Source organism: Chaetura pelagica, unplaced genomic scaffold (genome assembly GCF_000747805.2).
Source record: "Chaetura pelagica isolate M959 unplaced genomic scaffold, ChaPel_1.0 scaffold169, whole genome shotgun sequence".
Taxonomy (NCBI): Eukaryota; Metazoa; Chordata; class Aves; order Apodiformes; family Apodidae; genus Chaetura; species Chaetura pelagica.
Window position 1 is genome coordinate 355,948 of NW_009954616.1, and position 14,575 is coordinate 370,522.

At 39.7% G+C, this 14,575-nt stretch overlaps 1 protein-coding gene across 1 annotated transcript; it reads right to left on the reverse strand.

The window, feature by feature from the left end:
* Window positions 1–303: 303 nt before the first annotated feature.
* F2R (coagulation factor II (thrombin) receptor) lies at window positions 304–14,554 on the reverse strand. Its single transcript, XM_010005554.1, has 5 exons — window positions 14,369–14,554; window positions 12,979–13,024; window positions 7,709–8,889; window positions 5,508–5,544; window positions 304–353 (listed from the first exon to the last, which is right to left on the reverse strand). Exons 1-5 carry the CDS (start codon window positions 14,552–14,554, stop codon window positions 304–306), a joined length of 1,500 nt encoding a protein of 499 aa, XP_010003856.1.
* Window positions 14,555–14,575: the final 21 nt, after the last annotated feature.

The following is a 14,575-nucleotide window of genomic DNA, read 5'->3' on the forward strand; positions in this document are numbered from 1 at the left end:
GAGCTGTGTGCAGAGTACTAAGCTGAGTTCTGACTTTGGGAGAGGCCCCTCAGGGTCTGTGCTCTTAAGCAGGAGGAGAACCTAGTTACAGTACCGATGAGGAAACCTGCAAGAGCTGCATGTTAGCACATGTGTAAAAGCAGAGCAGATCTTCAGCAGGTAGAAGGCTCTGCAGTGCTACTCCAGATGAGGGAAAAGAAGGGAAAATCCTTTGAACGCAGTAGTGAAAGCTAGTGAGAGGGTGGCAATATCATGGCTATTACTGATTACTATATCCTTTATGTAGATCAAAAGAAGCTTCTTTTATGAACTGGCAGAGACTGTTGCTGTACTATCAGCTTTTTCCAGGCCTGCTTATTTGTGGAGTCATAATACAGTGACAAAAAGCACAGCAAGAATAACAGGTGGAAGGAAGTAATCTGAAAAAGAGCTTAGTGTCTGAATGGTTATGAAGTCATGCCTCCTACTTGGCAGTGAATTTTGCAGTAGCTATTACAGAGTGAGCATTTCTGACACACTTGGCAATGCTGGTCCACGTTGTGCTAAATCTCATTGAAATTGCAGGGTGTAACCACTTGCCTTTAATTAAAGAAACAGTTATACTTGTTAGAATTGGCTGCTATGCCTTGCACACAAGCCCCTGATGCCAAAACTAAGATATGTGCAAAATGTGTTGGTGGTGACTCCAACAGAAGCCTCACCAACAAAGTCTCGAAAACTTTTGTGGACTGAATGCCGACTACACAACAACAGGAGCTGTGAGCAGAGAAGGAGCCCTGGTGTTCTCTAAATAATACCTTCAATGTTTGTGCAGTTAACATTTTTAGGGCCATTAGAATTGTCACCGTAAACATCCAACTTAATAAATTGTACCTTTCCAGATGAAATTCTCACAACACTCTGTAGGATCTCAGAATAAGAGGCAAATTTACTATATGCTGAAAGTTGGTTATAAAACTAGAACTGTGATATCAAGCTGCCCTGGTCAAAAGCACTAGAGTCTTGTTAGATACAACAAGCAAGAGTAAAAAAACCTGTCTAAGCAAAGTCTTACACAAAGAACAGCAATGCTATTTGTCCCTACTTTTGTCCCAAAGCATTTGTTTGATGAGCTCCAGGAGCTGTCACCATCTGCAAGGACCCTCATCCATGATATTCCTACTTAGCTTATAAAAGTGAGCTCCAAATATTTTTCAATGTGATATTTATTCCCCAGTGAACTGTACTGGAAGATAACCCTTTACAATTTCTTCTTTTTGTTGCATGGATCTCAGTGCTGCAGAATGTATCTCATTGTTTGCTAGAGAAGCCCTGGGTTTAGCCTGTGAGCTGGATGTCTTTATCAGTGTTGTTACAAAAAGTGATCAACTCTGGTTATGGCTCATAAACCATATGGTTTCTGTATTTGAGAAAGAAATACAGGAAATTCCTGGTTGATAGTACTGCTGTCACAATTACATCAGTAAGTGAAAATAAAACTCTGATAGGTGACTAATACATACACATGCATATATATACATACACATAGATGTGCTAGTCACAGGGCTGTTATGGTGGGTTTGCATCCTATTTATGCTCCAGGGTGGCTGTCCCTTGCACATCATCAGCATTTAGTAAGATTGTTTGGTAACCCTGTGTGCCTGCAACTCCTGGGCTGGCAGAGAGGCTGTTCCAGATCACTAATCCCTACCTCCATGATTCCACCCTCTTCATGTAGTTTCTTCCTCCTCTTCCCCCTTGTAAGATCTGATGCAGGTTGTTCCTGTTAGGAGAGGAGTAAACCTGGGCTGTTTGTACATTCCTCAAGCAGGAAAAGGAGCTGCTGAAAGAAAGCTGGAAGCACCTAGGGTTTTTTCTCTGGCACCGTGATCAAGAGAGGTTATTCCTCAGACAAAGTAAAAGTCCTAAATTAGCCTACCCAAGGCTGCTCACATGGGCAAAACCATACAGTTTTAGGCAGGATAAACTAATTTGCATTCTCATTAAACCAAGTCGTGCTTCATCTCGCCAGAGATGGCTCAATCTTAAAGAAGTCTTGTAAAACTCACCTGGTTTGTGGCACAGGCAAGGCTGGCACCTACCTATTCCTGGGGTAGAAAAATCTTGGCCCTGCATATGCTATAGGAAGCCCAGGGTTTGCCTGACTCAGGCACTCTCAGGCATGGCTGTCCCTGTGGTTGGGGCCAGAGGCTGGTAAAGCTCCTGAGCCCCAGAAATATGAGGCTCAGGCTTTGCTTGCAGCACACCCCAGAGCTTGCACACTGTACAGCTGCACGCAGAGAGCTTCAGCTGGAGGGACTGAAAGAGATGGACACTCCTTTCATCCTCCCTGCCCCTTCTTGCTAGTTTGGGTGTGTGACTCTGCTCAGGCGAGTTGGGTAAGTGAGTGATTGCAGCTGTCCCCACAGACCTGGAAACTGCTTGTCCCCAGGCTGAGCTTGTGCAGCTGATGCTGGGCTGGGTACACAAAGTTCTCAACGTAGCTGCAGATTGTCTGCCTGCTCTGCTGACAAGCATGTCTCTAGTTTTGCAAGAAGAGATTGGCCTTTCTTCAGTTGTTTTGAAAATCATGACAATCAAAGAAAACTTAGAATCCCATTTACATTCCTGAATCATTATCCAGCCACTACAGGTACCTCTCTCCCTTGAGCACCTGGCTAAGCATGCATAAGGTGAAAATATACCCTTAATTTCTCTGTAGATTTTCCCATATATTCATAAGAGAAATGTAACCTTAATATCTGGGCAGTGCTTCTACAGACGTTAGTTTACCCCCAGTGCAAAAAAATAGCACTAAATGGAGAAGTGGCTTCTCTTGATGCTGCTCTTGGTTTGGTTTTTATATGCTAGTCCGGAAGCAGGGGGTGAGGAAAGAAAAATACGTAGTCTTGTTTCAATAAAGTACAAACATAGATACTGTAATCAAGCAAAGATAAAACATTTTGCTCAAAATAAAAACAGCTCTTCATGACTGATTCTCAAGTTAGGAAATATTTTCATTGCTTTAACAGCATGTCAGTAGTTGTGCAGGGTCTGCTGTACTACTGATCCTAATTTAGAAATGAAGATGAGAAAATACAAACAGGAAAAGCTACCCAGAATGGTTTAAAAGACAGGAAACATTGTATTTTTTTGTCTTTTTTTTTTTCTTTTTCTCCCCTCCCCCCCCATAATGTGTCAGTTGGGCTAAAAACGTAATATATCTTTAGACAAGCCTGTCTGTTAAACAGTCTTAACATTTTAAATGGAATTTTGAAAGAATTGTCAGTAATAAAACTCAGTATCTCTGATGCAGAGATATAATAGGCTTAGAAATATTTTAAATTAACCATTTAATGAAAAATGCCCATATAGTTCACAGCAAATGTACAAATAAGTTTCATCTAGCAAGTAGAGTGCAGTAAGTCCCTCCTTTCAAAGTTTTTGACTAGAGTAATAGGCAAGTAAGAATAGGAAAAGCTATTTAAACAAAGTAAGAGATCTAAGCTGAATTTCAGAGCTTCTGTAAACACAATTTTCAGTGGTAGAAGTACTATTTTCTTGGTCACCCCTAGCTTGTGTTTGGGTGATGGCAGGCATCTTCAACATACTTTAATTTCCTTGTACATCAAAGCTAACTTTGTACATAACTTTTTGTACGTAACTAACTAGATGTATTATAGTATTTGCTGGCTAGAACTGCATTTATCTCTTGGAGTCAGCAAAGGTGTAAACAAAAAAAAGTGTGAAAATAAATTGAAGGAAATACTACAAGCAGCCCTGATATGCAGGTTTATTTACTTATGTGACCTATAGGAAAAGCATGAAAGAAAAATATTCTTCGAATTATTCTAAAGGGGGAAATTTATTAGCACATGAACAGGCAGATATAGCAGTGTAAAAGTTTGAGTAGCAAAGTTTTCTCCCTCCCTCTCTCTGTTCTTGCCCATCTGGGACTGAGTTCTTAGTACTATGTGCTTTAGGCTGCTGTAAAGCTTTATACACATACATGCTATGCAATTATTCCAGCTATGCTACTTGACATTATTTTTTAATGTAGCAAATGTATTGCTTTTTATGGTTTCTGGAAAACATGTCAGATGTAAGTATTACCACTTTACTATTCCACACATCTTCTACTTGGCTTTGCAAAAATATTGATGACCAATGAGACTGAAATAGGCAATTTGTTGTAAAAGAGAAAAGAGAAGAGGTAAATTGCAGGAGTGACCATATCAGAAAACAGGTTTCAATCAGTGTGTTGTAATGAGTGAAGACTAACTTGTTGTCAGTAAAATCTGTGTGATCTGAAAGCAGGTTCCCAAGGCACCTTGCTGTGTAAATGGTTATGGGGACTGTGTGGGATACTGTCTTGGACAAGAGACTCAGTGTTTAGGGAAGAGTTGGCAAATATGACATCATAGCAGGAGGTGGCTGTGACAACATGCACTCACTGGAGCTGGACACCTGTTTCTGATTACGTGCAGAAGCAGACTGTTCCCACAGCATGTGTTTTGCAGCATAATTTCCCATCAGTGGCACCCCTGGCTTCTGTACCACTGTATCTCCTTCTAGCAGGTACACAGGGTCCAAGGGAGGCTTCATACTTGCTGGAGTATTAACTGAGTAGATGCACTTCAGCGTCTGGCTGAAAAAACGTATGTGAAAATTCCCAAGGATTGCTGCCTCAAGTCTGTAATAGTGCAGCACAAGAAAACCCCAAAGAGCCCAAATTCCTAACAAAAAATGGAAAACTGATCAAACAAAGGCAAGGAAGAGGACTTTCCTAGGCTTACTATGGAATCACAGAATCTTAGGTGCTGGAAGGAACCTCAAAAGATCATCCAGTCCAACCCCACTGCCAGAGCAGGGTCACCCAGAGCACATCACACAGGAATGTGTCCAGGTGGGTTTTGAATGTCTCCAGTAAAGGAGACTCCACAACCTCTCTGGGCAGCCTGTTCCAGTGCTCTGTCACTCTCACAGGAAAGAAGTTTTTTCTGATGTTTACCTGGAACCTGCTATGCTCCAGTTTGCACCCATTGCCCCTTGTCCTATCACTGGTCATCACTGAAAAAAGCCTGGCTATGAATGGAAATTCAATTTGGAATGAAAATTAATTTGACTCAATGTAATAAATTTTTATGCAAGACAGATTTTCGTCACATCTTGACTTTACCAGCTGTGACCTTGATGGAGTTACATCGCTGTGTGCAATGCACTGGAGCTTCTACTATTCAAAATGTCAGGCCTCAGTTTTGAGGAGATGGGCTTGTTTGTGGTGCTGCAGGCACCACTATTATAAGACCAGTAGCTCAAAGATAAGAAAAATTATTCCCCAAAATTTTGGTGAACCTTTTTACAGGCTTTGTTTAAAATAATGTCACACACTTTTCCAGTGCAATTCCAGTACTTTTTCACCTTTCTAAAGCCACATTTGTTTAGAGGACTAATCAGTATTTCACAGTTCAGGATGATGTTCAGATCTTGTTCCTAATGGCCTCCTCTCTAACAAGCTGAATTGCAACAGCCATACCTAGTTATTTTAATGCTCTCTAGCGTTGACTTCGAATATAGCATGTAATTTGTTAATTTTTTCCAGCTGTATTAGCTATGACTGAACCATCTCTATAGCACTTGCAGAATGCAAAATGCCACGAAAAAACACTTACATGTGTCATTAATTTTGAATGTGTGAAAGCTCTCACTAACTTTTTATTTTGCCCAGCATCTTGCAAGAGCAAACTGTAATCAGAATTTAAATAAAATAATTTAAAAATACAATTATTATTAATAAAAGGCTTTACACAGGAATTCACTTAAATATTGCACCTGGCACAGCAGGACCTTCTTCCTCCATCAGCTCTTGGAGATCTCCTGTATGAAGCCATAGGTGGTGATCAACTAACCAGCTCTTACTGTCTCTCCATGTGTGGATCCCATATCAAGCAGAGAGAGATACAGTGGCCTGATCCAGTTTGCTTGATGCAAAGCATCATGAGTGCACTTTGCAGCCATTTCTGGCTAGGACTGAAGCAAACAGGGAAAAAAAAAGCTAGAAGCCAGCAGACCACACTTTGTCTGCAGTCAGGCTGCAGGGAGCAGGCAGTAAGCAGATGCATGCTTGGCATTAACTGATAAAACACTTCAGGTGCAAACGCACTGATCTCTGCAACATCCTTGCCATGCTAAATGGAGCAAACCTTCTGCCAGTGAAATAAGCTATACCAATGACAGCCACTATATGAGGTGTTCTCAAACAGAAACCAGGCTGATTATAAAGCTTGCCCCTGCCAATACTGCCACAACATGAAGCCGGCATATCTAAAATATTAGAAAACTTTCTTAGTCATGTTTAATACCTAACACCTTGCTTCCAAATGTTACTTGGCTTGTTTTTTACCTCACTTCACAGAAAATTATCAGTTTAACCCTGATGGGGAAAAAAAAAAAAAAAAAAGAAGAAAAAAAGACTGAGGAAAATTGAGAAAATGGGTGAAACAGCATTTAAATTGATGGGTTACTTTTTGGTCAGATTTGCACTCCTTCCCCTTCAACCTGAAACAAGCTGTTCCTTTTTGTTCCCAGCTCGCAGTGTGATGGTGCTTCAAAGCACGAAGAGGTGGTTAGCTCCTCTTATTACCTGAAGCATGCCAGGTGCAGGACCTTGCAGCTGGTCTTGTTGAACTTCATGAGGTTTGCATGGACCCATTCCTCAAACCTATGTTTTCAAACATATTTAGGCAACATAGAAATACTTTCTAAAGGCAACTTCGGTACTATAGCTAGTTATCAAGAAGTCTATCTAGGTTTGTGAGTACTTTTTTTTCTACACGTTTTGTGCTGTAACTGCTTTTTTTTTTTTTTCCTCTCGTTTGCGTGCAAGCCAAGATCATCAGCAAACCCAACTTCAGCAGTATGTGCAGCAGAGCTGGGATACTGGTTTACAAACATGCATAAAATCTTTTTTTTAGTAGTTCCAGATCTTTGTTGATGCTCTTAGCTATAAGAATAAACAGTTGTGTTCACCCCTCTCATTTTTTCACCCTACAAGGTAGGAAGAATCCGCTCACTTGCAAATGTTCTCAAGCACCCAACCACAGAGCAAAACAGAGTAAATAATCACACCAACCAACAGCTGGTATTCAGTTGCTCACATTCCTAAAATCATAGTTTGTTTTGAAGTGGAATGTATAAACATGTAAAATAAACAGTTTCAGTGTCCTAGATATAAAATACTGCTAAGAAAATGAAGTTTACAGATAATTTTAGAAATAATGACAAATAGGAGAAAAAAAAAAAAAAAGCCTGGAGAGATATTTTCAGTTTCTTCAGGAAGCAGTGGATAAATGCAATGGTTTCAAAAGTAAGAATTTAATAAATCTGATACAGTTCAAAATCCTAGAATGGGTTTTCATAAAATACACAGGAATAAAAATACACAGGAATTGTGTGAAAAAAAAAAAAAGGGGGTTTATTTGAAAAACACTCAACAACTATTATTAAGAAATTACTTATCCCCTCTACATAACCTATTTACATATACTATATATATACATATACAGAGTTATAATTTGAATTGTGCTTTAATATAATGAATCCATAGTACAACAACAACTTGGTTTTAAGTCTTGCATTTCTTGGACATGATACAGTCTCTTTTATATCTTTTTTCCTTAATTTGTCTAAAAATTAAGCATGTGGGAGACAAGTTATCTCAATGCTTTGCTAGTAATTTCCTGTAGACACTGTTATTCACATTAGTAGAACATGTAGCCCTTCTACTAGTGGTAGACGCTGTCTGACCACTGCTGTTACTACTGCTAGGATCGGAAGCCTTTTTACAATTGAAGAGACTGAAAAGTTGTCTCTGATACTGAGAAGAAGCATAGTAGTAAATAAAGGGGTCAATGCAACAGTTGATACTGCTGATACAAACACAGAGTAGATACGCGAAGTAGAGATACTCTAAGCTGTTGTCATAAGAAAAATTTATGTAATGAATTAATAGGAGGACATTTGTTGGTCCAAAGCAAATAACAAAAACAGAAAAAACAGCCACACATAAGAGCAAGGCACGTGTCTTCTTATTTTGTTTTGCAACAATGGTAGAAGAACAAAGACATCGAATGATACACACGTAACAGACAGTAGAAATTATAAATGGCACTACAAAAAACACAGAAGAGAAGATGGAGAAGAAGTGGAGGTAAAAGCCATGAAGTTCAGATTCTGTTAGCACATCATGGCAAGTAGTTATATTTAACTTGGGTATTTTCATGGTTTGCTCTCTGATGAGAAAAGGTATAACCCCAGTTACCGCTACAAGCCATATGATGAAACAAACCAGTGAGGCACGTGTTAATGTACGCCAGCCAAGAGACTGCATGGGATACACCACAGCTAAGAAGCGATCAAAGCTGATGCTCGTCATAAGCATTATTGAACAGTACATGTTACAGTAGAAGGCAGCAGTGATGAAACGGCACATTTGAGGTCCAAAAACCCAGTCATTTCCAGAAAAGTGATAAGCAATCTTAAAAGGAAGCACGCTTACAAACAGGACATCTGCAAGGGCCAAATTCAGCATGTATACTACAGCTGGTTTTTCAATTTTCATTTTTTTCAGAAACACGAGTATCGCTGTAACGTTCAGAGGCAGACTCAGCACAAGCACTAAGGTGTAAACTGAAGGAACAAAACGCGTCAGCCAGGGACTGGTAAGGTATCTTAATGTTTCCACTGACACTTTTTGTTGTTCAGGTAGGAATGGTCCAGTCTGATTGATGGCTCTTGATCCATCTTCCGAGTCATTTTCAGTATCACCATCAGTAGGTATAGGGTCATCCGGGTGACTTCCAGGGAACAGTATAAAACTTCTGACCATGATGCTGCTGTTATATGGGAAGGCTGAAAAACAAGAAAGTGGTAAGAGCAATAAGCACAGATTTGCATGTTATGGGGAAGTGAAAGTATCTTTCAAAAAGAAAAACCAAGATCCTATTAGAAACGAAAAACAGTAAGGTTAATACCTGATTCAAAGTGCAGACCACCTACAGATGTTAGTCAAGACTTTTTATTTTAGCTCCTGTTACAAGTTTGGGTAAGATGTCCTCCGCTTTTATGCTAGGGACTCTTATCTGTGCTTAAGGAGCCAACCTCATCTGTGTTCTCTTTGGGCTGCTTTACCACAAATACAACACTAAACTTGCCACCCTTGAACTGTATTCATACAGTTTGTAAGGCATGAGATGCTGAGATAAATATTAATACTCAAACAGAAAATCCCCGTTAGAAGTGATCATCACCAAAATAACAAAAAGTGCAATTAATACATTGTTATTGAAATATTGCTGTGTGCTCTGGAGACAGTTAACTCTATGCAATGGCCCCCAGCAAGACAGATGGCAGAAGCCTGCATGCAGTTTTCAAGGCAGACATGGATCAACCTTTTTCTTGTATCAGACAGGTAGCCACAGATTGCACTAAAAACCTTCCTAGTTCTACTTATCCCACCCTACACTGTGCATCATCCGGGACAGCACGTGTCCAGTGTGCCCCTGGGGCACTTCTGAAACCCACAGCAGGGTTTTCTGCAGTATAGTTTGGTGGCTCTGACTGAGAAGAAAAGTGTCAGGACAGGGTTATCTCCGCTTTTTGATATAGTTGTTAATGAGTTAGGAACTTAGCATTACAAAGTCTTGAATGTGTGGTATGAGTTTATTCACGTAAAAAAACCCAAACCAAACCAAACCAAAACAAAACAAAAGCACAAACAAAACCTAAACAAACCAAACAATCAAAAGAGCTACTTTAGACATTATTTCAGAAAAATTGTTTGTACGAGGCTTATTGTGGAAGACTTGTTTTCAGCTTCATATTGTTCGGCACAGGATAATTCAAATGTATTATGGTTAGACAGAAGTGAGTGTTGCTACTACTTAAGTAATCACCGATCTAATTAGCTATGCAACTGATCCTTTGTTGAATCCTAGACAACTAAAATAAAAATTTAGGTGTGTTAGCTTAAATCAGTGAGTTGAAAGCACATAGGCATGATTCACCCGTCTCTGATGTTACTCATAAGAGGCAATTATTTGTTCTACAGTAATTCAATCCATTTTTTAATGCAGATGAGAGCAAAAGCAGCTGAAGAAAGCAGGTGGCAAAGAGAGGAAGTGGCTGCAGCTTTATGCGGGCAGCCACCCCCCTTTGTGCACAGGCTGTGTGAGAAGGGCACTGCTCAGCTTCAATTTTGGTGAAATTCAGACTTGAATGTGTGGCGCAGAAGAGAGGAGAGGTAGGGAAACCTGGTTTTTTTTTTTAATGCTGCTATGCTGTATCTATCATGCTGTCTCACAGCAGCATTCTGTGGCAGAGGGGACAGAGATTAAATGTTTGAGATAAGGGTTTTCATATGCAAAATTACTAGATTGCAGCCTCTCCAGGCCAGAAAACAGATGCTGGATGAGAATTTAAGCCTGGGAGCTTGTTTCGTAAGACTTCGGGAGGAACAATTTAATACTTTTACTGAAAACCAAATGCACAGAAGTATGCACGATTCAGTGTTTGCACTGGAAAGCACTAAATCAATTTATACAAGGGTCTCTTCTGCCGTCTAAAAGACAACATTAAGAAAAGGCAACACCAAATTAATTATATCCTGAATTCTCAGACCTAATTGACCGACAACTATCTACATGAAAGGATTTAGGATCTGCATTACTCCATTATCAAACTTCTAAAAGTAGAATCCTGCTACAGTAATTCAGGACGAAAACATTTCATAAATAATTTAGCTTAGTTAAGGCTCAGGAATAATACTTCAACTTGGTGAAAACTATGTGTTCTTTGTATAAGCAAGGACATTTTAAGTTCAGAGTTGTACTCAGCCTTGATGCAGTTATCAACACCTCTATGCTGTGTCCTGTGATCAATTTCCGTCTCCACCTGGAACTCAGGTGACATAAGGTACTACTTGAAATCCAGCTCTATGGAAAAATGCCATAGGATCTCAAGCTTGCTATTTCTTTGCCACTTGATAATATAGAAAGTGGCAATTTAAACGTTCATGATGTAATGAAATTTAATTTTAATTTTAAAGATTGATAGCCACATAAAAGTGACTTTCCTTTGCAAAGCTATTTGAATGTTTATGTGACACACCACCCGTGTATTATTAAAAGAAAACAATACTGCATTTCATGCTTTCTGAAATAGAAGGGAAGATAGTTATTGCCCTAGGGTTCTGGATTCCTTTTGTGTCAGAGTTTATTTGAAAAAGCTGATGATCAGAGATTTATACACAGAAGGAAAGATAATGAAATGATGTAGTATTATTTCAAAAGATCTTAATGGACCCTGACAAGAAACACAGAAGGTCAGAAATGGGAAACAGGCATTTCCTGTAAGCTGGGATAGTACAAGACAGTGAATACAGTAGCTCTACAGAAAATACAAGTAATCTTACTGTGCTACAACTACACCAGAATCTGTCAGATATTCCCTTCTAGCTGTTTTAAAGCTGTATATATAATTTGTCTAGAACGTATCTCACTACATCTTAAGTAATTTTTAATACAAATAATCTGTTAGGAAAACAGAGGTGATGTTTGTATAACGATAATAATTGTTCAGTCATCCCATTTTTGCTAGGCTTTCATCCAGTCCTTTTGGAAAAGGTCAAACCTGATGGATTACTATTTTTATGAATAACCATATTCTCATTGCTGACATGACAGAGGTAACAGCTGTATCAAAGTACTTGTAAAATATAAATAGATATGAAAAAACAAGACTAAGAAACTAAGAACAAAGAAAGAGCAGGATAAAGCATTGCAGTTTTATCCTCATGGCATGCAGGGAGGACACTGGACAATATACAATCTTTGCTTCCAATAAGGGCTTTAAAAGGCAAAAATTAAGTAGAATCAGTATCATACTCAAATTGCCAGTAGTTTTCTTTTACTGCCTGTGGTCTTTGCATAGGTTCTCCAACAAGGACATAGATAAATTACATAGAAAGCTCAGGAAGTTTGGGATTGCTTGATTTTAACATTACCTATGCTGTCCTGTCTTCCATCAAGTATTATACATTGTTGGTCTCACAATTAGCATATGCATATCGTGCTTACCCTGAAAGACACTGCTTTCTATTACAAAGAGCTATTTTATAATTTCCTTTTATGTCTGCTTTCATATGTGAGGGGCTACTGCACATACTGGTGTGTGACAGGAGAAGCAGAGAGCAGAAAATATAATGGCTTCAACCAATTTTAAAAAGCACTCTTGCACCCCAGAGTAACATTTCAAAGTACTTCCGTAGACCCATCAATCTGGACAGAATGTTACAAACAGGCCATGCTCATGTCCCAAGGGGTATCTTTGTAAGGCAGAAAACTAAAGAATAGGCTCCTACTCAACCCAATTAATTATGTTCCCTGTGTGCTGCTGCACAATTGATACTGATTTCTGGGCAGTACTGGTGACAGCTGCACCCATGCAGCTGGCTTTTAACAATAAGTCCAGATTCTCTTATCTCCCCTTTGTATAACCTAGAGTGACAAGCATCTGGGATCTAAATTATTCAGTAGCCCATAAATTAGGTACTCATAAGCAGAATGCCAAGTGTGTGCCAGACACATTTATAAACATGGTAAGACACAATCTTGTAGGACAGATAATTATTTCCTTTTGTAAAAATAAACACCATATTGTCTTTAAAGAAACTTCTTTAGCCCACATCCCCATTTATAATGAATTCCTTGTTGCGTTTCACTTGAACACATTTTCCTCAAATATATTTTCTTGCAACCAGATGTCTTCTCCTTTTTGCTTTTCTTTCTCAGTCTTTCACTACAAGTGCTGGCTTCAAGCAATGGTAACACCTCTCTATCCAGCTATCAGTGTTCCAACACAGCAAAGTCCAGGCAGGTTCAGACATCAGCCAGCCACCTCGACAGCTTCTGGTTAGCCCATCTGCAACCACTGAGCACCAACCTACTGTCCCAGCTATTGCTTTTTCACCTGCCTGCAGGACCAGCACCTGTCAGCAACAAGACAACTGTGGATCCTGAAGGACCATGCAAAAAGTAGGGGAGAAGCTGCAGATGCAAGGGCAGAGATGATGTGGGGATACCACAGGGCAGGGGCAATGGGAATTAAGCACATTATTGTGGAAATAGGGAAGGTTATCTGGGACAGTGGAGAAATGAGATTATTACAGTGGGACTGAGCACAGGGAGAGCAGGAGACACGTTCAGATGGCCAGGGTGTATTACAATGCGTGAAGTAACTTGTTTTGAATTTTTTCTTTTTCCAGTGATGTAATACAGTAATTATTTCAAAAATTATTTCCTAAGGAAGGAGCAAATAAATAGTGTGATCCCAGGTGCTCTTTAATGAAGACTATAATTGCAAAAGGCAGGAAAACAAATGTGAACGTTTCCATAAACTAGACAAAATTGCATCCAAAAGTACTTTTTTCTAGGATTAACATGTATAGTTTGTCTTTTACATGCTTCCCCCCTTTTTTTTCAATTACAAGGACATTTACCTTAGACTTCAAATAAGAATACAACTGTTATCTCTTAACTCCCACTTGCCCTTGTGCCGAAACGTTGTTTAGAGAAAATTATTTGCCCTTTCTGATACTTCCCTCCCAGCATAAACACTAACACCAGCCTTCATTTCAGTGGTGAAAGTATGTCATGCTTCCCCTTAGCTGCTCCTGTCAGCCCTCTTCTGTACTGAGAGTTTGAACTACGTCTTCCCAGCAGGCATCTCATGAGACTAAGTTATTTGTACAGCAGCACTATGATCACTGTGTGATTGAAAGAAACGTTAAACTGAATTTTACAGAAAAAAACTCCCCACAATTGCTAATCTATATATCCATAATAATGTCTTTTGTACTGTTGTACATCTACATGCATTCATGTCTTGTCTTACCTCCCTTCCCTTAGCATCTGCATTGTCAGACAAGCTCTGAGCAAGGCAGATCCATGGTCCTAGTTATATAGATAGTGCATTTATTGTTAGTGTTATTTCTAATTAAATAACTATGAAGGTCATCTACTTGGGGTGTATATTCTGAACTATTTTGTTGGCAGATCTTCCAAACTTTGTGCTAACAAAAAATTCAGCTGGCACTCTATCTTCTGCAGTTGTTATCAAAAGGTAAAGCCATTTTTTAAAGGAAGCTCATCAGCCTGATTGTCACTTAATTCCATATTAATTTGCTGTTTCCCTGCTGCCTCCTCATCCATGTGACTATTACAAACCATTCTTCATCATCAGTAGCCTTACCTGTGGCATCGCATGCTTCTCAGATCCATGTATTTCGGATCTCTAACATTTCCTTTATTCACACAGAGCTCTCAGGCAGTACCTGTCTGATGTCGCGGTACCCACTAACTTTGGGTCTCCGCGTGCTCTCGCCGGTGCCGTGAGAACGAACCTGACGCAGCGTTTCACAACGCCAAAGAACACCCGGTCCTAAGCCGCAATGACAACCACTCCAAGGCGGGAGAGCCCCGACCCGGCAGCCCGCAGGCCGAGGACGCCGGGTGCTCATGCCCAGCGAGTCCGTTCTCCC